Below are 23,176 nucleotides of genomic sequence, written 5' to 3' on the forward strand. Positions count from 1 at the left end.
ATGTTTAATTACTGATATTTAATCTTGACAAAAAATGTGTCTCAATAATTTCATGGTTGATGTATTGAATTTTGTAAATTATTGTTATACTCTTTGGTTAATCAAATAAAATAACAAAGTAGATTTACTTTCATAATCAGGGTAACCAAACAGGATTTCATACAGGTTCACTTTCAGAATCAGGGTAACCAAATGCTAATTCTGACAGATTCACTTTCAGAATCAGGGTAACCAAACATGATTTTTTTTAGGAATATGACTCTGAGAACCTAATTCCACAGACTCATGATTCCCTAGAAACATGATTTTGAACCCGATTCAACAGAATTGCGGAACCAAACGTCACCTTAGATGCTGGATGACCAGTGGTGATGGTTTTTCTTCATTTCTTTCTTTTTGCAATTGAAATCACAGATGATTTCGCCGATCGGGACGTTTAGCTGGAGCTATTTTGAAACTAAGGAGCTGGAGAATTCCTCTTTTTCCTTCATCACTGAAATTGACGACGATGGCTGAACGAAGAAGTGGAGCGGAGGGTTTGGGAAATCTGAAATCAGGTAGAGTTAGGGAGTGATTTTGTAAATTTGTAAAACGATAAATCTTTTACTGTAAAAATAAAATTTGATATTTACATATTTAACCCCGCCGATGGAACCCTCACCTTCTGATTTTTGTTTGAATGCGTGGCCAAATCTAGAGCGTAGGCAGCTGCTGCAAATAAAAATCCTCGGTTGAGTGACTTCACATGGAGGGTAATTAATGAGGGTTTTGGGCTGCACTCGATGGAAATGGTTTAGCATTTACGGGTAGAGATAGGTTTTACCTTTGATTTCATTATTTTTTATTTTCTTATTCTGATATTGGAACGAAAGATACCTTTTAAACGGCGAGATTTCGCCGATTTACTGGTTTCGGTTACCACCAACTGCGACATCTCATCTCTCGGAGATGTCGTTCCTTGACAACGGCCCTAATCTGCGAGTTCACCTCTCGACTCTCTGCTCAACTTTTCGACTCTCTCTGGTTTCTCATCTCGTCTCTCTCGTCTCGCTCGACTTTTGCTAAAGGTATTTGCAACCGACTCTCTGCTAAAGTCTCATTTTCTGTTTTCGGAAAGACAGATATTGGGTACGACCAAAGGAAGAAAATCTCCAGCGTGACTGCACTCTCGTTCGCCACTTCAGCCGGACTGTTTAACTCTCCGTCGACATTCCAAGCCACATACTACCACTGCCACCAGGTACCTTCTTCTTCTTCTTCTTCTTCTGTGGTAGCCCACTCTCTGAGGTTATTCTTCCCGAACAATTTTTGAGCAAGTGGAACCTTGGGTTTTAAAATCCCTAAATTTTGGATGAGAAATGTGATGACATGAAATTGACGGAAAAACAACATGTAACGAAATTGAATAAGGAAACAGGATTTTTTACTTCGGCAGGGAACTTTGTCATGAACAATGGCGACTTTGATTGCCATTTTAACAAAACTAACACAGAGTACCCTGTGTTTGCCATGCTTTTCATAGTGTGAGTAAATACTGGGATCAAGATTCTCTGCTGATAAATTTTGTTCAGTTAATCATGACGATTCCCTTCCCTTCCCTTCCCAGCTCCTAAAATTACCTACTTCGTTCCATACTGAAAGAATCTGTGCAGTGATGCTCTTTTGTACAGAAAACTTTAAGTTTAAGTTGAGTTTACAGGGTGCGTTAGTCTTTGCACTTGTGCACCTTCTTGCTATATAATTTATTTTATTGGAAATATGCATACGGTTGAGTTTTGTGGTTGTTTGGCCTTTGATCCAATAAGTTTTATTTTTGTAATACACATCTTAATGTGTGTAAAGTATGGATAGAAAGTAGGGAAACAGGATTTACTTTATTGTTTTAGTTCGAATCCTGTTTTGAGTCTATTTCTTTCACTATTTTAGCTTCTTAGTAGTTTGTTACTTTATTAGTTAAAGGGTTGGGTCAGGCCTTCCCTTTTTAGTGTTTTAGTTTGTTTTTGGGTTTCTATTTAAGTTTGGAAGAGTCTACTCAGACATGACTTTGATTAACAAGATTCAGAAAAAGAAACATCGGCTTGTGATTTGCTTTGTGAGAGAGTAATTAAGATGAGATGTCATTGGAAGGAGGCCAAATAAGTTGGGGTAATTGGTGTGAGATCCTAGCCTGAAGAGACACTACCCTATCTTCTTCTTCGTGCTTGTTTTTCACTTTATTTTCTGAAGTTTCCTGTGAATCAAAATATTTGCCTTACAGATGGTACATATCCTTGCTATTTCTAACTTCAGTTCCTACTACTGAAGTGGTGGATCTCCATGTAGACCAAAAAGCAGTTAAAACTTGTTGAATTTAACCACTTCAACAATCTGATCTTTCTCTTTACAGTTCAAAAACTAGCACAATGGCCTATAGGAGAAGTTCTGTTATTGCTGCTTTATTATCTGCTCAAAAGTGGCTAAATTGAATGAATTAACCTCTTTCATAAGTGTATATTGTTTTGCCATAAATTATTGGAGAATCTAGATTGGGATTTTCAAAATTGTGCTCTTGAACAACTTTCATAAAACTAACATTGGATTACTAATTTCCATCACTGCGTACTAGTTTCCAAATTATGTAGACATCCAACACCCTTCCTGAAGTTTCCAGAAAGCACTCTCACAAGTTGAGAAACTCATTTGTTATGGCACTAAAGAACAAAATGCTATGAACCACTGGAAACATCTCCAAATAGAGTTTCACATGATCCATTCTGATGGGATGTGTAAATAACACTTAACTGCAGTTACTGGTTAATTCTATTATTTTAACAATAAAGGTCTGGTTGTTGTATAATTCAAAACATCTCTTAAACATAATAAAATAAATTCTAAGAGGTGTATGTGAAATTGTTTACAAATACAAGAGGTGTAAATGTAATTTGCTAAGAAAAAAGTTTGAGAAATGAAAAGCAGAGCTAAAGAAAATTTTCTTCTTGAGCGAAAGCTTTGGCCCTAGCTGCACTCCTTGCGAAGACAATTCCTCTTCATCTTCCTTGTCTCCGGTGACACAGTCCATCTTCTCCATCTCAGTTGCAGCGGTTCATCTATTCTCCATTTTCTCCGTGTCGGTGTCCTCGTAGGGGGATTGCGAGAAGCAGAGCAGTTGACTGAAGAAGGCCAGTTAAACAAATCTCATAATTAATGGGTTATTTTAGGTTCTTGTTATTGACTGCTTCATAGCAAACCAAATGTGAAATTCAAGGCTTGTAGTGAAAGTAGTATGTTGTGAATTACTTTGTCCTTCTCAGCTTACTATTTCATGTGATCTGTGACTACTAACCTTGTCAGAGTTTCTATTCTTGCTAATTAATGAGTCATTTTCGTTTTGTTGGGGGAGCCAACGACTCGGGGAGCCAACGACTCGGGGTAGCTGGAATTAAAATCTTGAGTTTTCTTTGATTTTCCAGTAGAATTTCATTAGTTGTAGTACTACTACATTTGCAGCAGCATGTGCCAATATCTTTCTGATACTAGTAAATGTAGGAAAAATGAGTTCTTCCCCGAAAATTTGCCCCAAATCCTCCAAAAGTTCAACAGTAATCCTACTTAATGGAACTGTAACTTGCTGTAACTTGCACAACTGTTGTAGTTTACAATTTATTCATATTATAACAAAACTTGTTATGAGAAACTGTACAGACCAGCCATTAGCAATCAGCCAATCACTTAAACTTAGGACAATCTTTTGGTTTACCATTCGCTTGCCATTTCATCATACACATGGGTTGTATCAGAAATTAGCTATCATTATGTACCAGCTACCAGAAGCATCTCATCTTAGTTGTAAAGGTCCTATTATGGCTTATGGAGAAGCTGTATTAAACACGTATTAAACATGCACATATTGTTACAGTCATATCTTATTCCACTTGGTTTTTGAAAATTTAAATATCATTGCCATATAGCTGTTTTGCTGTATGCATCCATACATGTAATTTTTCTGTTCCTGATCTTTCTAAGATCTGAATTTGATGGAATACTCAGAAGAATTGTGGTATTTGCACTTGGTCTTGAAGTGCAATTGTATTGCAAGCTTTGTGAAGTTTCTTGGTGGTTTCTTCCCGAGTGTTCCAGGACCCTTTTTTCAGTTGCTTGGTTTATAAGGGCAGTTAACTAACTCATGCAATCCTGGGTTCAAAAATTTTATTGGGGCTTGCTATGGGCACACCCAAGTACTTGATGTGGCAATATGGAATTATGTTGGTAATCTTGTAATTTAAGTAAAACTTATAATTCAATTAACAAAGCAATGTCATTTTAAGTAAGACCTGAGGCCTATGGTAGATAAAATTGAAGGAATGACATAATCCCAGCCACAGGTAAGGTGGAATCCAAATTTATGACAAACTAAGGAGAAAGATAATGCTGGAATGAAAAATAAATTATGTATATTGTAGTATATGTGAAGATGAAAATAAAGGGAAACTCAGAAACAAGATAAGTTCAGTAGCAAATAATCCAGTTACTAAGGCAACCTCAGCAGCAAATAAATGTTCAATCATTAATGCTGCTGAACATAATCTTAGGCATAATTTTCATTAAAGAGTTCTTTATCTTTCTCTTTAGTTAATCAAAGAATTAGAGAGAGGAAGTGCTGTCTCTCATGATGCATTCCTGGATGAAATTATTTTTATTGCAGTGGGAGGGAGATGGGAGGAATGAGCTCTGAAGTCATGCAAGCTGGTAAGGTGTATCGCCAGCTTCTCAAAGCTGTGGACAAACATATTGGTAAGGAAGAATACAAAAGACATTTTAGAGATTTCATAACCCAAGAGTTCCGGAAGAGCTCTGAATTGTCAGATCCATTGGCTGCTCAACGGAAAATAAAGCTTGCTCATGATTACACTTATATGCTCAACAGTGTGCACCATCAAATGGTATGTTTCTTATATGTGTTCTTCTTAACTGGAACTATAGGAGTTCTAACAAGTAACAATACAATTTCTCAATTAGTTATTTAAGAACCAAATACATTGTGTGTTTTTAGAGGTTCCTTTTGCCCCCCTGATACAGATGTCTATTCCAATTTTAATCTTTTTTATGCTATACTTATATAATCAGCTTATTATGAAGGTGACACACGCATACGCGTGCACACACACGCACACATTCTAGTAATAAAGTTATATGTGCTGATGCGTGTGGTTATGTTGAAATATGAATTTATATTGCATATTGTCCAAGACATTGTTATTGCACAGAAATAGCTCCCATCCCATGTTAACAACCAACTGATGTGACCGCTACCTTAGGGTTTTCATCAATTAGTAACAATGGTATACTCAAGAAAAAATAAACTAAATTCCAAACAACTAAGATTGGGAGATATCAACTCAATGAAGTAGAATAACATAATAAACATAAAATGGGCACCAAATCGCAATGTCATGACAATTAAACTTCACCATAGTTGCTTTCTCAAAGTGGATTGTTTTAAGACAAAAGACATGGCAGACGTTAGTCACTTCCAGAGCAATGTGAACCAGAAAAAGCTATCAATGTTAGGGGTCAAACAGAGGAATAGAAAATTTACATTCTGGTCATCCCCAGCTTGTGCTTGAGGAAGCCGTCCATCTGCTACTAAAATTTAAAACCAATTAGAGATCCACTTATGTCCTAACCATGTTTTATTAGAGGCAATGTTAGGTTGTGTGTGAACTTATGAAGAAGAGATGTAAGAGGCTGATTTGCCATCGCAACCCAAAATCCCTCCGGTACTTCAAAAACTCTATGATTACTGCATAGATATTCTCAAAGCCCCAGGCAAAGTTCCTCCTCCTCAGGGACATCCAGAATATGTTTCAAATTCTCAGTAAGTCAATCTTCCAGTTTCACTGCTTAGATCTCAGTTGTAGATCCATCTCTCCCCTTTGTCGCTCTAATGGAGGCCGCTTCTGCTGTGGTCATAAATAAGGGTACATGGTTTGTTTTCATCATAGTATATATGGCGATTCTAATGGAAGGATTATCAATGGTTTATATGAGGTTCAAATTCAGTTCACTCATGAAAATGGATTTTCAGAAATCTCAATTTTGATGAGTTTTTGAGTGTTTGCAATTCCCAAGCAAAGCCTTTTAAGATCAATTAGCCTTTTGTTGGCCTCGCCAACACCTGGTCCTGTCCTCTTTGTTACTTCACCTTCTTCGCCAGTCATATGTTGGCCTTTTATATTACCCAAATATCCAACAGTCACCGATTCCTTCTAATATGTCTATTGTCTCCTCCGACCAAAGTAGCAATTACCTTTCATCTTCTTTGACATCAGTAATTAATAGAGTGTTGCCATCATCAAGGTTGCCTTCACTGGGTCTCAATTTTAAGTGTAAAGGGAGCTAGACTTGCTTTCGTGGATTAGGCCTTTAACTTGTGCTACCTTTCTCTTATATGATTGTGTATGATATATTGAATCCAATTACAGTTGGGCTACATCAAGGATCAACTTTAAGCCCATATTTATTTGCACTTGTAATGGATGAATTAACCAAAGACATTCAAGACGAAGTCCGCTAGTGTATGCTTTTTGTTGATGATATTGTGTTGATAGATGAGACTCAAGTAGGGATTAATACCAAGTTAGAATCATGAAGAACAACTTTGGATCAAGAGGCTTTTAAACTAAGTAGAATGAAGACGGAATATCTAGTTTGTAACTTTAGTCATGATCGGTAAGACGATGAAGTGGTGAAACTTGACGATGAAGTGGTGAAACTTGACGATAAGGAGATTCCTCAGAGTGATTGTTTTAGGTACCTAGGTTCAATCATAAATAAAAGAGGTGATATAGAGGATGATGTTTTTCAAATAATTAAAATAAGGTGGATGATGTGGAGAGGTGCGTCTGGGATCTTGTGTGATCGACATATTTCACTAAAGCTTAAAGGTAAATTCTATAGGACCGTTATTCGACCAATTATGATGTATGGTGCAGAGTGTTGGGTTGTTAAAAAGAATTACATAGATATACTCAGTGTAACAAAAAGAGGATGCTAAGATGGAGTGGCAAAACTAGAAAGGATAAGGTAAGGAATGATCATATTTGAGTTCGTCTGGGAATTGCTTCCATAAGTGATGAGCTTTAAGAAAGTCATTTGAGGTGGCACAACCACGTTCAACAGAGACCTATAAATGCCCCTGTACGGAGAAGTGATATAATCCAGATTAAAGGAACTAGAAGAGCTAGGGGTAGACTTAAGAAAACCTTAAGAGAAGTGGTGAGAAAGGATATGCATAGCTTAGGCCTTGTTTCTAACATGGCCTCAAACAGAACTGATTGGAAGGCAAGAATCCATGTAGCTGACCCCATTTAGTTGAGACATGGCTTCTTGTTGTTGTTGTTGTTGTTGTCATCATTTCTCATGGTAAAAAAAAGAGACCATTTTTGTCTGGAATTAGTTTATGCTCACTTCAACCAGACTGTAATACTCTACCCTAGGGCTGGTGCAAAGCATAGCTCTCGCTCCTTAAATCCTGTTCTGTCAGTGGCATACTTTGAATTGTTAATGGATAGTTCCTGTGTTAATACCACAACAAACTGAGCAGAAGTGGAGCAAGTTGCAACGGGCTTTTTCACACGAAGTAACTCACTCTGATTCAGGACAAACTGTCCAAGCTATAACTTCATGTGAAATTTCTGGTCAAGTTTTACCTGTTTTACTGATTGTGTTTCTTTTTTCTTTTGTTGAAACACTATTTGATTTCGAGGTTTTGAAGGGCACAGTACCTCACAAACAGAAGATGAAGATGATGTCAAACCCTTGAAGAAGAAAAACTTCTGGTTTCTTTTCTCTGGTTGTGTAAATGCATGGTAATGACCATGCTTACCAACAAGGAAGAATGGGAGGAAGATTTTATCAAGGGCAATGTAGGAATTAATGCACAACTAACATAATTTGCTAATAGAGAGTACTATTGTGCAAATTTTAGAGAATTTTTTTTTGGGGGGGGGGGGGGGTCATTGCCAATTCAACGTAGTTTTGGGGTCTTTGCTTTTCACCAATTATCTTGGGGTGTCCTTGAAGTTTTCCCTAACGAATATTATATTTATGAGTGACATAAATCACAGTCTTGGTTTGTGAATCTCACCTTTGATGGGTTTCAAGCGTTTGCAATTCTCAAGCAGAACCTTTAAAGATCAATTAATAATAATTACTATATTATTCTATTGGTTAACATTATATTTATGAATGATGAAATACAGTTTTGGACATTGAAAAATATTGTCATCTACTCATCTTCTATGCTAAATTCCTTTTAGTGAAAAAGTTTTAGGGTATTCTAGAAAATAAAATGTAGCCATCTTCTGAGTTTGTGATATGATATACAGTAGTGAAGTCCATGTGCAAATGCACATATCACTATGGTTTGTTCTTCATAAGGTATATTAAAGCTTCATATGCTATACATCTTTAAATACTAATCAGTGATGTTTTAATAGCCATGAGCATATGCTAATATAATAGCCACAAATTGGATATCGTGATGATTATAAATAGGCACGCTTATGGTCAACAACCTTTATGACTACTGCTTCACGTCAACCATCTTGTTCCTAAAGTGCCCAAACTCTGGGACTGGATGCTGTTGGGGCATAATTCACCAAGGAAAAGTGGTTTATTGCTGGAGCGGCAAATACATGGGACACAAATTTTTGGCGACGATAGCCAAAGGACTAGCGTTGGGGATGCGATTTGCGAGAAATCACAATCTGCGAATTGACAGCATCATAACAAACTGGGAGAATATCAGCGAACTCATACCAAAGCCACGTCAATTATGGCCTTTGGAAGCCATCCAAGACCTACTATACTTAGCACCCAACATTGCTGATTCACAAATCATCACTAATAAGAATCACGAGCTTCTAAAGACTGCTACAATACTTGCAGAAGCAGCCTTAGAAGAGGACGAACCATGGGAAGAAATACATCTGTAATAGTTATTCTAGTCTTTTGCTGATTTTTGTATCAAAAAAAAAAAAAAAAAAAAAAAAAGTGCCCAAACATAGTCTCATTGGTGATCTGAAACCTCTTGTTAGATGTCCTAGGTTTTGGAAGAATAGGTCTTCCTTGTAGTTGGTGATGTAAGCAAGGAGGGTGGGATTTGTTATGGTATAAGACCTCACTCTCAGTGATACTTTTAGGGTTTTGGGAGTGTGATGGGAAGGTTTTATGGGTCTTGGCAATCTCCGATTGCCTTGATTTTGGGTTTTCTTAAGGTTTAGGCAAAGTTTGGGTTAACAAAAGTCGAGATGGTTTGAGAAGGAAAAAGAGTTAGGGTTTTAACATGTTGGAATGGGACTGGAATGGGGTTCAGAATTAAATGGGGCTAGGGGGAATGCTTGCGGCAAGGGTAGGGGAGGTTTCTTGCTCAACCTTGATAGAAAAATTTCTCAAAACCCAATACCAATCTCGAGCAAAACCAAAGGAGCCTCTAGAACAGGGCCATATCAAAGCAAGGGCTTTTCCCCAAAGGGAATTGGAGAAGGGGCAGGTGAAGAAAAGGTGATCGAGGTCCTCTGAACCGTTCCAACATAAGATGCAGTTATGAGAAACCGTAATTTGGCGGTTAATAAGAAAAGATTGGGTGGGGAGAGCAAGGTTGTGAGCTCTCCAAAGGGTTAGAGAGTGTTGGGGAATGTGAACTTTTAAACCAAACAAGAGAAGGCCAAGGGACTGGGGGGGATGGGTTGTGAAGAAAGTTCCAAGAAGAGGAAGTGGAGAACAATTTAGAAGGAGAGGGGAGCCAAATTGTGGAGTCTTGGGGGAGGCATGGATGGGAGGCATGGATGGGAGGAAGGGAATTCCAGCCTTGCATGAGACTTGAATGGGGTAGGGGGGCCTAAGAACGATAATGATGAGAGTGGAGAGAGGGGTGGTTTTGGGAATACAGGACTCATAGATTGCACGACGGCCAAAAAAGCTGAAAAGAATTCCCATCGGATGCCAAGGATCAAGCCAAAAAGAAGTGGAGGAGTAATGTAGTACTGTATTTGATTGATCAAAAATAGTAGCCAAATAGGACCTTTCACAGGGAATCAGTTTCAGATTTGATGGACTTAAGGTGAAATAGAGTTTAGATGGGAAAGAGGGCTAAAACTAGAATGTTATTATTAGGATAATAGCATATAACAAAATGGGCTGAATAGATCTTCAAATAGGGGCAGAACTATAGTGAAGAAAGTGACAATAACAATGTAATATGTAACACCCGGGCTTCACACCGCAAGGTGGATCGATTGGATCGAAAACTAACCTACCTTGATCAAACACAAGGGTTCTCCAAAGAGGAGGAATGTTTGCAAGCAATTTGATTTTAATTCATGAGTTGTTTGTTCACCTCTTACGTAAGTCTCTTTATGTAGCATTCTAAAGAGACATAAACATTAATGGTAACATCCAACCACTAGCTAACACCACTTACCTATTAATAACTCAACTACTACCTAACTCTTTGACAAAGGAAAACTCATTTGACAATGAGTTCTTTTATTTTCAAACCATAGCCCCTTTTATTGACTTTTCAAAACCTAGACTTGGGCTTAGGTATAAACTATGAAGTTCAACATATGTGGGCTAACTTTAACCCACTAAAACAGTCCTAGTCCATGAAAGCCATGGGCTGATTCAAGTGATAGTTTTAGGCTGTTAATGGGCCTAACCCAATGGGCTTTTTCTTCCTTAAATATGTCTTTAATTCTGCATCAAGGAGCCGGAGGAGATAGGATTTGAGATAACAGGGAGGGCACGGCATCGCAGGGAGAGGAGTTTCCTCCAAACCCAGGAAGGGTTGGTAGGGATAGAAATCAGTCCGATGGAATCGGATTTTAAAAGGTAAGAACAAACCCGGTGCACAAATGGAAAGCGGAAGCAACCCCAAAAGCAGGAGGCAGGCGGGCGCCGGAACGGCGAGACCAGCCAACGGGGGGCCACAAGGGGGGGGAAGCAAGTTCTGGCTCGGAAGCCGAAAGGGTCCAGGCACGGGGGCGAGGGGAGGGAAAGACCCACACCAGAGTGGAGGATGGAGAACAAAGTGGATGAGGACACCGACCGCAGGAAGGGTTTGTCTTTCCAAAGTTGAAGCTTCTTACAGATGTGGTCAAGCATGGGGGTGTAGTGGTGGCTAGTGAGCCTACCAGGGATGAGCGGGAGACTAAGATAGACAATAGGGAAGGAGGCAGGCTTGAAACCCGAAAGCTGGAGAAGGGAGGTGTGCATCGCATTGGAGACTCCAGATAGGAAGAGGGTAGATTTATTAAGATTAACACGAAGACCAGAAAGAGACTAAAAAAGGTTAAGAAAAGAAAGAATGGTGGAAATGGAAGAGTGATTAGCTTTGGAGAAGATTATGAGATTGTCAGCAAAAACAAGGTGGGTGAGGTTGAGAGACTTGCACTTAGGAATGGGAGATATGAGGAGCTGATCAGTTTTAGATTGGAGGATCCTGGAGAGAACCTCCACGGCCAAGGTGAAGAGATAGGGGGAGAGGGGCATCCTTGATGAATACCCACTTGGGAGGGGAAATAACCAGCAGGGGAGCCATTGGTTACAATGGGGAAATGGGTGGAAGAGATACAAGTTTCAATCCAATGGATGAAAGTGGGAGGAAAGTTCAAGGAAGAACGGACTTCACTAATAAAATCCCAACGAATTGAGTTAAAGGCTTTATGGAGGTCCACTTTCAAAAGAGCAGCAAGAGAATGGGAGGCTCTATTAAAGCCACGAACAATTTCGGCACATAGAAGAATATTATCTGCGATACTATAGCCAAAGATGAAAGCATATTGGTTAGCACTCAAGAGAGAGGGAAGAAACAATTTAAGCCGATTTGCTAGGACCTTGGCAATGAACTTGTAGAGGAATTACAGAGAGAGATGGATGGAATTCCTACAAGGCGGAGGCTCTAGGTTTCTTGGGGATGAGGCAGAGGAAGGTTTGGTTAATAGAAGAGAGTTGGGAAGGGTTGAAGAAGAAGCTTCGGATGGCACAACAAGGTCATCTTTGATAAGATCCCAAGTGGCGAGGAAGAAACCCACACTAAATCCATCAGGGTCAGGAGCCCGATTAGACTTATGGAGCGAATGGTAGAGACGATTTCATCATGAGAGGGGATAGAGCAAAGGGAGGAAGGATTAACAAATTTATTAATTAGACCAGAGGGAAGGGAGGAGCGAGCATGGAGGGAGGGGGAGAAAGGAGATCAGAAAAGGAGGAGATGACTTCTGCTTTGATACTAGGAGGGTCGAGATCCAAGAACCATTGCTAGAGGGAAGAAGGGGAATGTAATTATAGTTGTGACGGGCTCTCAAAGACCGGTGAAAGAAAGTAGAATTAGAGTCTCCAAGCTCAATTCATTTGATTCTAGCTTTTTGGCAAAGGAAATTCTCTTCTTAGGCATCAAGGGAAGAGAGTTCAGAGGAGAGATCTTTTTCACTTTCTGCCAGGGGAGGGTTAAGAGGATCAGATTGAAGGAGAGATTGTACCCTAAGGAGGTTAGCTTGGTAGGAAGAGACCTTGGAGGAAATGTTACCAAGGGATAAATTCCAAGTCCAAAGGGCATTCTTGGTGTTCGAAGCTTGCGGGCAAAGGCAATGAGAGGAAGAAAGTGGCAATAGACAAGCTTAATCCAGGCTTTTTGGACAATGGACAAGAAGGAGGAGTTGAAGGTCCACATATCGAAGAATTTGAAAGGTTTAGGATCAAATGAGGTAGAGGTGAGAAGGTGGAGAAGATAGGGTGAGTGGTCCAACAGATTAGGAGGGGAGAAGGAAGCAAAGGAAGTGGGAAAGTTGGAGAGCCAAGAATCATACAAGGAATCGATTAAGCTTAGAGGCAACCCTATCCAGGCCAATTCTACGATTATGCCAAGTGAGAAGATGCTTGGACTAGCGGAGATCAGTGAGGCTGGCATCGTCAATATAGGAGTTGAATGCATCAACCACTGCAGAGGGGAGGATGTCCACTGACATGCTCATGGGAGAAGCGTACAATATTGAAATCACCCCCAATGCCCCAAGGAGAATTGCAAAAGGAGGAGGAGATGGATCGAAGATCATTTCAACGAGGGGTATGGTTGGAAGCTCGATTAAAACCATAGACAATGGTGAGAAGGAAGTGGGGGATGGGGGAGTTAGGAGAGAGGCAAAGATGCACGAGTTAGGGGGGAGGAATTAAGAAGACATTTGAAATTTGGAAGGAATGAAGGATCCCAAAGGATCTAGAAGTGACCATTAGGAAAGCGATTCGAGTTGGAAAGAAAGGACCAAGAGGGAGCAATAAAAGAGGCGATTCGACGGGCATTATCAATGTGGACATGGGTTTCAAGAAGAGCACAAAAGGAGGCTTTTGATTCATGAATGGCAATTTTAACTTCATGCTGCTTTGCAAGGGAATTAATACCCCTAACATTCCAAATAAAAAAATCAGGCATATTGAAAAGAGGGGGGGGGGGGGGGGGGGGTGGCAACAATACTTGTGTAGTAGGGGGCTACCAATTGAGAATCAATAGAGTCTCATGCAAGGGGGAAACCAAAGGGGAAGGGGTTTCAAAAATATTGGGATCAATGGTAGAGGCTGAACTTGGGGTAGATGGGTCAGGTGAAGAAGGTTGGTTTAAGGGAGTTGAGGTAAGTGGGGGTGGAGAGTGACTGGGTTGGGCTAAAGAAGGGTTTAGAAGCCTCGGATGGGGAGTGGTAAGGTTATTGGGATGGGTTAGGTGGGTTAATTTAGGATTATGGGTCAGCCTATGGTTTGGATTGGGTATATGGGTCGGCCCATTGTTTTAATTGGGTACATGGGTCGGCCCATAATGGTTTGGAGGCCCGTTAAAGATGGGCCGAAAGGGGGTGGTGGTGAAGAAGATTGGTTTTTAGGGAAAGGGTGGGGAGTGGGGCCCAACAAGTCATGGGAGGGGAGGGGTAAAATAGGGTTATTAGGAGGTGAAGACTTTGAAACGGGAAAACCAGGGCTCATATTAGGGGGATGGATTTGTTTGGGAAGTTGTGGCGGTGCAAGGTTTCAAGGTTAACATTGTTAGGGTAAACAATTGCTCGAGAGGTTGAGGGAAGAGAGAGGTACCGGTAGCGACTGGTTGGAGTTCGGAGGACCGTTGGGCACAGTGGAAGGAGCGACAACTTGGACAAGAACCATTACATTTACATCAAGTGACAGATTTGCAGTTGATTGTAGGGCTGTAGGATTAGAGGATGCATACGCTTTGCTTTTTCTTCCTTCTATTTTGCCGATACATTTTTGCAGCAAAAACCGCCAACGGTGTTGCAGCAATGGACTTGTTAGGCACTGGGATTAGATTTAGAGTGTCGATGAGCTTTATGGGTGCTGGAGAAGGATCAGGGACCATTCGATCTTCTTCAAGGGGAGTCGGCGAAGCTGAAGCAGAGGTGTTTCGATCATTTAGGGGGGGCTAAAGAAGCAATAGCAGAAGTGTTTCCTTCTTTCTGGTGAGGCGACGATGTATTTGCAGACTCTTTTGGGCGATTTATGAGGGCAAAGGGGCAAGTATTTGAGTCATGGCCAAAGGTTGAACATGTATTATAACGGTAAGGAACCCAGTCGTAGACGTTGAACATATTTAAGGCCATTGTCGTCTTTTATCAAGATGGAGGCAGGAAGTGGAGCAACGACAGAGATGTCGACACAAATTCTAGCATATGAAATATGCTTCATTTGTAAAGGTTTAACATTAGTGCAAATAGGCTTGCCAATAGCAAATCCAATTCGACTCAAGCATTAAGTGTTCCAAAACTCATGAGGGAGATTGGGGAGATTGATCCACAGGGGAAGGGAGCTGAAGTCAACCTTGCGAATTGGTATCGAAGGTCCTAGGGTTTGATGAATATTGGTGATTTTCCGACAAACCAGGGGGAACCCTCAATGGCACTAGACAAGCAAAGGGGGGAAGAAAATTTCAATAGAAAGATTTTGGCATCAACCTGGTATATGTTCAGGAGGTTTTGAGCATGCCATTGTTTGGAAAGAGAAGCTTTAAGGATAGCTAGAGGGGTAACACGGCCAAGGAACTGGCCAAATGTTGAGGATTGCCAACGAAGAATGCCCTCTAAAGTGGCAGAGGAGGGGCGGTGAGCGACGGGGAGGGGGTGATCAGAGATAGGGGGTATGAAGGAGAGGTTTAAGTTTGGAGCAGATGGGTTATTGGAATGGATGAGAGAGTTCCATGGACGGGTTGGAGAATTAGAGGGTGGATGGGCGAGATCGTGGGGTGAGTTTGAATGGTAGGGAAGCGGTGGGTCATTGGAGCAGGAAAGAGGTGGCGGGGGGTTGTCGGGAGGATCCATTGGTTCTCCATCAAAATTGATTGTTACAACTGTGGGCATGAGAATTATAGCCTTTACAAAGATTCCAAATAAGACTTTACCTAGGAGACCCAAATTAGACGGCTTTTGGACTCCTAATTAGACTAGACAACTACAATTGAAAACAAAAGATTAGTTGGGATTCACTAATTAATTAAGAACCCAACTATTAACATAAGGAAATAAAAAATTTAGACAAAAATACCCTTAGGGGTTGCATGTGGCTAGGCCCTCTTTCGGCTCTTGCTTGAGGCCTTCTTGTTGTTCACATCAGTTGGTCTTCTGTATTCCTTGGTCATGCAAGCATAAGCGTACCTTGTGGTTGGAGTCCTTGCTTCAATAGATTTTGGTGGCTAATCTTCACCAGGTATTTCAAAACTACCTTGCAATGGCCAAGCATTTTGATGCTTTTGCTTGTGTTGCTATTGTTGCATTTGTTGGTCAAAATTTTCCTTCTAAAACATGAGAATGTGAATAACATCACAAATTTGAGAAATGAATCTTTGTGCAATATGCACTAAAACTAAAGCCTACTTCATACAAATCAACTAGCAATCTGATTGAATGAGATAGATGGAAATAATTAGTAAAAATAAGGGAAAATTATAGGGACACCCCAAGATAATTGGCAAAAAGTATAGACACACCAAAACTATACCAAATTGGCGGTCCCTTTCCACTAGAACCCTTAATTAGTTAGAGGCATGGTTGTCAAGGCGAGAACGTGAGGTGGGGCAATAGAGGGCAACGAAAACCAAGGCAACACCAGGTCACTTTGACCCAAAAATGGGCCTAGCTGCCTAAGCGGACACTTTGACAACCGTGGTTAGAGGAAATGACGAATATACCCTTAGTTGTATTATTATGTCTTATAAGATGAAATGATGAACGGAGAAAGAAGAAGGAACTCATGGTGGAAGACAGAAGATGAAATTTAGGATTCTATTTTTCTAAGAGCAACATTGTAAAGTCACAATAGATTAAGGACAGTGTAGGAATTATGAAACTATCTATTCGCCAACTTGAGGGGGAGAGTGTTAAAAGACATAATCAATTTTGGGAGATCTGGGTGATTTGGTTAGATTTAGTTTACTTTCCTTTTTCTAATTTTTCCTTATTAGGAGTAGATTTGCTAGTGTCTTATTTTTATTGTAAGATTCCCACATTGGGAAGATTTAGTTTGTTTTGTATTTGGTAAGTTTTGATTATGAATAGAGCTCCTGCTGTGTCCTTCATATACAAGTCAAGATTTCTCCAACTCTTCCAAGTTGGAAGGGGTCAGGCAAGACAAACACTAATCTTAGGCCTGCCCTTGGCCTTGACCTAAGCCCTAAGGCCAAAAATCTTGAGATTGGGTCTTATTTGGGCTCGGACAGGTTAGGGCCACCAGGGCCAAACTTGCACCCCTAGGTTTGTAGAAACTGCCAATAATGAAAATCCGAACTCCAAATACATTACATCCAGCGGAAGTCCTATATTAAGTCAATTAAATCAAAGCATAATAATGTTCAAATTAATAACAAGCCAAGTCCATAATAAAATAAAATAAATCCAAAATTCCTACATAGTGTCTTTTCCAAAAATCTAACAAAGCAATAAGTCTTCACACCCAAGTGTTACGAGGAACCAAATCTTACTATTAATTTAGACATGGTCTTCATTCTCCTTAAGCCGAGACTCCGTAGGTTTAGCATTCTCATAATCACCATTGTCTAGGGAACATAAATAAGGGTGAGCAAGCAAGAACTTAGAAAGGAAACAAGAATGTGTGAGTACAAGATTTGATTTCGCAAAAGTGTATGATCCCATGAGGATGCAAATGCCATGATCGATTTAGTCTTACTTTAGTCACTCGCACTCTATATGGGTACGGGTGTGGAAATCCCTGTTGTGACGAGATCCTGCAATTACAGGACCTTATCCCCAGTGCCTGCACTGCTCCCTCCATAGCCAGGTGGATCCACACAGGGTAGAGAAGTCTATTGTAGTAGCATGGCTCTTGCCATTTTAGGACCTTATCAGTTCTCATCCCCATAGCCCTGCATTATGGGCCCCTCACAAAAGTCCCACTCATTTTTTTATCTACACTTTCCTTTATCTTTTTCCCAATATAATGGTGATTATGAGAATGTTGGACCCATGGAGTCTCATCTTGAGGAGAATGAAGTCGATGTCTAAATTGATGGTTAGATTTTGTTTTTAGTAACATTGGGTGTGAAGACTCATTGCTTTGATAGATTTTTGTAAAAGACTATGTAGGCATTTTGGGTTGTGATTATTTTATTTGGCTGGGCTTAATATTAATTTTAAGATTATTAGGTTTTGATTCAATTGACTTAGTGTAAGACTTATGCTGGATTTACTGTATTTTAATTGCTGATGAGTTAGGACGTTTCATCATTGGTGGTTTCTACCTAACTGAACCCTAAAGAAGATGCAATCCAGGGATTTGACATTGTTAACCCTAGCTGGATGGTTGGGGCAAAACATGCTCAAACAAGTTCAAAGATTTTGAATTATTATTTATCTGAGTTTCTCCATGGTCAATTGATAGGTTTATTGGACTGATGACGATGTTTTTGGATTCTAAGTAGTATCTAATTTAAAATATATAATTGAGACTGAAGAGGAGGAGAAGAAGCCGCCACCATTGCTGATGTGACAAGCCTGATTTAGCCACTTCAGGGGTTTGATATAAGAACTGATTGGATGCGTTTAGTCTCTTGATTTGGAAATTGTATTTGATATTATTGCAACTGCCAAGGTTTTGTTCTTTTAGAAAGCAACTGATTCATCCTTTGGTCATTTCTCTTCTGGATGATTTGACTTGAACAGTAATGGTGTTGATCCTAATAGGGTGTAGCCATGCCTTATTAAGGTTGATCTCGTAGCCTAAGGGGGTGTCTTGTGTGGGGAAGATTCTAGTGGCTATGATGGATGAGGGAAGATGGGAGTGGCTGGGAATGGGAGTAGGAAGGAACCATTTACCTCCTGCCCCACAAAGAGAGGGAGATGTGAGTTGTTAGTCTATGGACATTTTGGAGGGAAACCATTTCTTTTGAGTTCAAGATTCTGACTTATATGGGATTCTTCTCATCAAATGCTTCTGTGTGTGTCGGATATACAGAGTGAGTGCACTAGAAAAGAACAGAACTGGGTCCATATATTTTGTTAAGAATGTAGTTTTGATTTCGTTGAATGTACCTTGACATCAAATCAATGGAAGACTGAGTTATAGCCTGTGTCCATGCAGTTTGAGTGGCCCCTGAAGATGATATGCCCTGGCTGCTACAGCTGTACAGCATATCCATTATAGGCATCTTCTACTTATGTCATCTTACCATGTTGGGCTGCCTAAAAGCCCCTTTCCCACTACCCTAAAAAGAAGGGGAGAAAAAACATCGATGCCCTTCATATGCTTTCTAGCTCCTTGTACTTTACATTCTGTGCTGGTTACGTACTTGTTTGTTACAAAAGAAATGAGATTATGATATTCAGTTCCTACTTAAACTTATGCTTGGGTTGCTTGATGATTGTGTAGAACTTGCTCTTCTCGTACAATATTGCTGTGGATAGAACACAGGAGATGAAAAGAGTATTGGGGAAATCTGCTGCAAGTGTTGGTCTTAGGCTTCCTGATGTTTATCAACCTTAATGGTTGCTATGGTCCATGGTCCTCTGGTGCTTTTGTTAGGAACTGTCTCATATGTATTTTCGTTTTGAATTCCTGTGGAGCAGCTGTATTGTTTTTTTTTTTCTTTTTCCAGTTGGACATGCTCATTTGATGTCAAGAGTTTGGTCCACTGGAGTAGAGAATAAAGTATACAAAGTGTACGATTATCCATGCAAAGCGACATTCTTCTGTTCATTTGCATTTGCATCTGGCAAAATTTATGATGTAATATTCTCACACTAGTAGCTTGTTAGAAGTATTCATTTTGGCTGTGTTTGTTTGTTAGAGAAAATAAAGGGAAGTGAAAGTTTCAAAGCTGAGATCAGGTAGCTGCTGTTTAATCTGAATTTATGATCATATGCATAAAGCATGTCAATTTGAACAAACTTCTGAACATCCATTATTCTAGTGTTAGATCTTCCATCCATCTTAGAGTTGAATGCTGCAGTGACTTAAGGAAGACCATTAAATTCACAGAAACTGAAGACTGACATTTGATTCAGCTATTAAGATCATTGTAATGGTCAGCTACCAAGATCCATGCGCACAATAGAGAAAATTGAACCATGGAGCAAACGATGAAAACTCAATGGGGGTATAACTGAATGTAATCTGCCAAATTGGAAGTTAAGCTGTTTTGCAACCTAATCTACCAAAATTGGGGTATTTACATGCAAGTCTGATGGCTTCCACACTGCACCATAAATATAACTGATGTGGCATATGCATGTGTATGCACATATATAAGCATATGGTATCTTGGCTTTCTCTTTGCCATCTCTTGGGTTTTTTCAGGTGTGTGTATTCTCCCAAGCACCTTTCTTCCACACACAGGCAGATATAGGCAACATTTTGCCTTAATAGTTTCTCCATGCCAAAGAGGGGTTGGCTCCCAAAGTTGCTTCTAAGAATTCATGGTGGTAACTGGTAAGGGTATTAAAATCTAAGTGTTGCTTTTAATTGGTACACTTCATTCAATCAATACTCTTTGGTGATTCAGATATGAGATCAAGAGTTCAAATCTTTTTGGAGCTAAGAACCAACTTGCTCTCCTTATATAAATCTACTTGGGTCATTCACCTCAGATTTAATTAACTTATGTGACCTCATGTTGTGATGTTGGACTTGCCTAGATGCCATCTTTGAATGGGGACGATTAATATTATAAGTCAAAAATATCCAAGAGTATCACATTTATGGAAAATAAGTGAGAAGAAAACAGAAGTCCCCAACCCTGAAAATCACATAAAATCGCTTTTAATATCCAAGATGATCCCATTTATGGAAAATAAGACAGAAAAAAACAAAATCCGGAATATTCTCTTCTTGGATTTTTGGCTGCTCTTTTAATTTCCTCAAGGTTCATGCCTTATAAGTGCGGTCTCTGCATTTGTAATTTACGATGTAAGCATGGGGCTTTTTGTAAAAGAAGAATCTTGAAAGCATAACTCTGAAAATTCTCTTTTTTGATTCCTGGAATCTTCCAAAGTTCTCTTTTTGATCCCTGGAAGCTTCTAAGCCAGCTGACCCCAGTTGGGTCTATTCCACGTCAGCTGTCTATTATCTTTGCTGACTTGGCTTGCCCCGCAAACCTGTCTCCGAGCTTTCTTAGTGGAGTGGAGATAATGCATCATCATCATCGATATTGATATGAATGCCATCACCATCACCATCATCGCATGTGGCTTCTCTCTCTCCATGAGAGAATGGCGGGGGAGCAGCGGCACCAATAACGGGGAAAATTTGAAGGAAGAAAGCAAACAAAAATGGATATTTCATCATGATGTTAAATATGTTCTTCTTGACCCTTCTTAATGTGAATCTTAATAAGATAATTTAGAAGTGGGGCCTCCAGTATTTTATGGATAGATCGCATCTGTATCGTGTGATTGAAAAATGTCAGGGGAGTACATTATTTTTCCTTGACGAAGAGGTGATATGAACTCGTGGCTGACCAAATCCACCAACATCTAATATGAACTCGTGGCTGACCAAATCCACCAACATCTATTACATCTTGACCGTTGATTTCCACATGATTTCAACACGCAATCTTGTTTGCCACAATAGAGGTAAGACCTACTTCTAAATTCTAATAAGATGAATCAGAGGTGGGGTCTTTAGTATTTTATAAATAAAAAATATATCACGATCATATTGTGTGATTGAAAAATGTCAGGAAGTACATATGTTTCCTTTGACGGACAGGTTATAATTACTCATGGTTGACCGAATCCACCAATGTCATTTACATCCTGACCGTTGATTTTCACATGATTTGAACACATAAAAGGCACTCTTATTGCTTCGAATGCCACAACCCTGGAAGGTCCAGAAGAGAGGGGGAGAGGTCAAGCGACCTCCCGCAACCCTTCGTTTCCCCCCGGAATAGAGGGGGTTGGGGGTCGGAGCGGCGGCGACTAATGGCGGAGTCAGGAGCGGCGCCACCAGCGGTGCTGGTGCTGGTGCCGGTGCCGACGGCAGCAGCGTACAAGCAAGAATCTTGGTCTCCTGATAGCTATCGTGATGAAGCTTGGTTGAAAAGAAAAGGTAATCATAAGAAGAGGAAGCGACGTCAAAGTGTTACCGATGAGGATCTCGATGAGCTTAAAGCATGTATCGAATTAGGGTTTCGATTCGATTCTCCAGATTTGGATCTCAGGCTGTCGAATACTTTGCCGGCTTTGTGTTTATATCATGCTGTGAACAAGCAATATAGCGATATCGTCTCCAAGACTCCATCTCCATCTCCATCTCCCACTGCAACCAGTACTGGAAGCCCAATCAGCATCTTCAACGCAGGTAATTAATTCCATAGTTTTTTTTTTTTTTAAATGTTTTTGAATCTGGTTGGTTGGTTCTTCATTGATTTGATGATTGGAATTTGTGAAGGTGACGATCCTCAGATGATGAAGACAAGATTGAAGCAATGGGCACAGGTGGTTGCTTGTTCGGTGCGCCAATCTTCTTATTGATTCATTCCACCAGGTGAACCAAGCTTGCTTCGATCAATTCTGATCATTCTATCAATTGATTGAACAAGAAATGAAAAAAATTCAAGAAAAAAAAAAAAAAAAAGGCATTGACTTTGTTGGGCTGTTCGCATTTCATCTTTTGATAGATAATTTTAATATTTATTAACTTGGGCAGTCTGTATATAAAGTAAATAATCTGAGATGTAACATTTGTGTAATGTGCTTTCAGTCTTTCAGACTTTTTTTTATGAACGAAAAAAAAAAAAGAAAAAAAAAAAATTTCTGTAGCCACTGATTGGATGATGAGAATGGTGGTAAAGAAAATTTGTATCAGTCAACTCTGGGCCTTGAGTTCTTCCTTGTTCTAATAATATTTACTTTTTATATTAATAAAAAAAAGATTGAAATTATTGGTAGGGAAATTTGAAAGGTATAATGGTCATCTTTTTTTACTCAATTTTTTATTCCGTTAATTTTTTTAATTTCTCCAATTTGAATTAAGTTATTTTTTATTTAAAGTATTTAAAGGCTTACATTAAATATGGCTATACCAACTTTCTCATAGCTTATCATTTATAAAAATTATTGACAGTGCACCTCTAATAACACCATTTTAAATCATAATGTATATTTTCTAGAAAAAGAAAGTCACTTCATTAGCTTTATTTCTTTCATGTAGAATTTATTATCTTCCACCAAATTTTACTTGCCAATAATAATAAAAATAAAATATTGAAAAGCTTTTCTAATATATAAAATCTTACATTTATGATGTGAATTTCATCATTGAAATTGTTCTTACAATAATTTTATATATTGTAACAAATAATTTTATTAACATAACAAAATTACAAATAAAAAAAGAAGGAAATTACAAATAATTTTATTAACATAACAAAATTACAAATAATTTACCTAGGCTATTAAGGACGATAGTAGCATATGTTGACCGTTCGAAAATACAACGCCAATGCAGAGTTGGTTGAGTGGTAAAGATTCATATTTCTCAGTGGAGAGGTCATGGGTTCGACCTGCGGAAAAAAAAAACAGTATCAAAATAAAAAAAGAAAGAAAATACAACTTAGCTCGCCGGGGCGGATACCTCGGAAGAAAACTGGAATTGAATTGTCCAGCCATGTCTGTGGGCCCGATGCAAA

The 23,176-nt window shown here is 39.5% G+C and overlaps 2 protein-coding genes across 2 annotated transcripts; both read left to right on the plus strand.

The window, feature by feature from the left end:
• Positions 1-881: 881 nt before the first annotated feature.
• Positions 882-19,239, plus strand: LOC149016365 (complex 1 protein, LYR family protein). The gene is made up of 3 exons (XM_089157511.1): positions 882-1,240; positions 4,682-4,919; positions 18,913-19,239. Exons 2-3 carry the CDS (start codon positions 4,692-4,694, stop codon positions 19,024-19,026), a joined length of 342 nt encoding a protein of 113 aa, XP_089013637.1. The 5' UTR covers positions 882-1,240; positions 4,682-4,691; the 3' UTR covers positions 19,027-19,239.
• Positions 19,240-21,352: 2,113 nt separating this feature from the next.
• On the plus strand, positions 21,353-22,982 carry LOC149016366 (uncharacterized). Its single transcript, XM_089156278.1, has 2 exons — positions 21,353-21,846; positions 21,937-22,982. Exons 1-2 carry the CDS (start codon positions 21,468-21,470, stop codon positions 22,017-22,019), a joined length of 462 nt encoding a protein of 153 aa, XP_089012404.1. The 5' UTR covers positions 21,353-21,467; the 3' UTR covers positions 22,020-22,982.
• Positions 22,983-23,176: the final 194 nt, after the last annotated feature.

The sequence above is a fragment of the Hakea prostrata genome, chromosome 5 (assembly GCF_041222555.1).
Source record: "Hakea prostrata isolate BN-2017 chromosome 5, UWA_Hpros_2, whole genome shotgun sequence".
Classification (NCBI taxonomy): Eukaryota; Viridiplantae; Streptophyta; class Magnoliopsida; order Proteales; family Proteaceae; genus Hakea; species Hakea prostrata.

Bases quoted from the DNA above. Each gene is read 5' to 3' on its own strand.
- LOC149016365 (XM_089157511.1), top strand. From the start codon at position 4,692: ATGGGAGGAATGAGCTCTGAAGTCATGCAAGCTGGTAAGGTGTATCGC. The intron at 4,920-18,912 runs GTATGTTTCTTA...ATGATTGTGTAG, and splicing joins ACAGTGTGCACCATCAAATG to AACTTGCTCTTCTCGTACAA.
- LOC149016366 (XM_089156278.1), top strand. From the start codon at position 21,468: ATGGCGGAGTCAGGAGCGGCGCCACCAGCGGTGCTGGTGCTGGTGCCG. The intron at 21,847-21,936 runs GTAATTAATTCC...GAATTTGTGAAG, and splicing joins AATCAGCATCTTCAACGCAG to GTGACGATCCTCAGATGATG.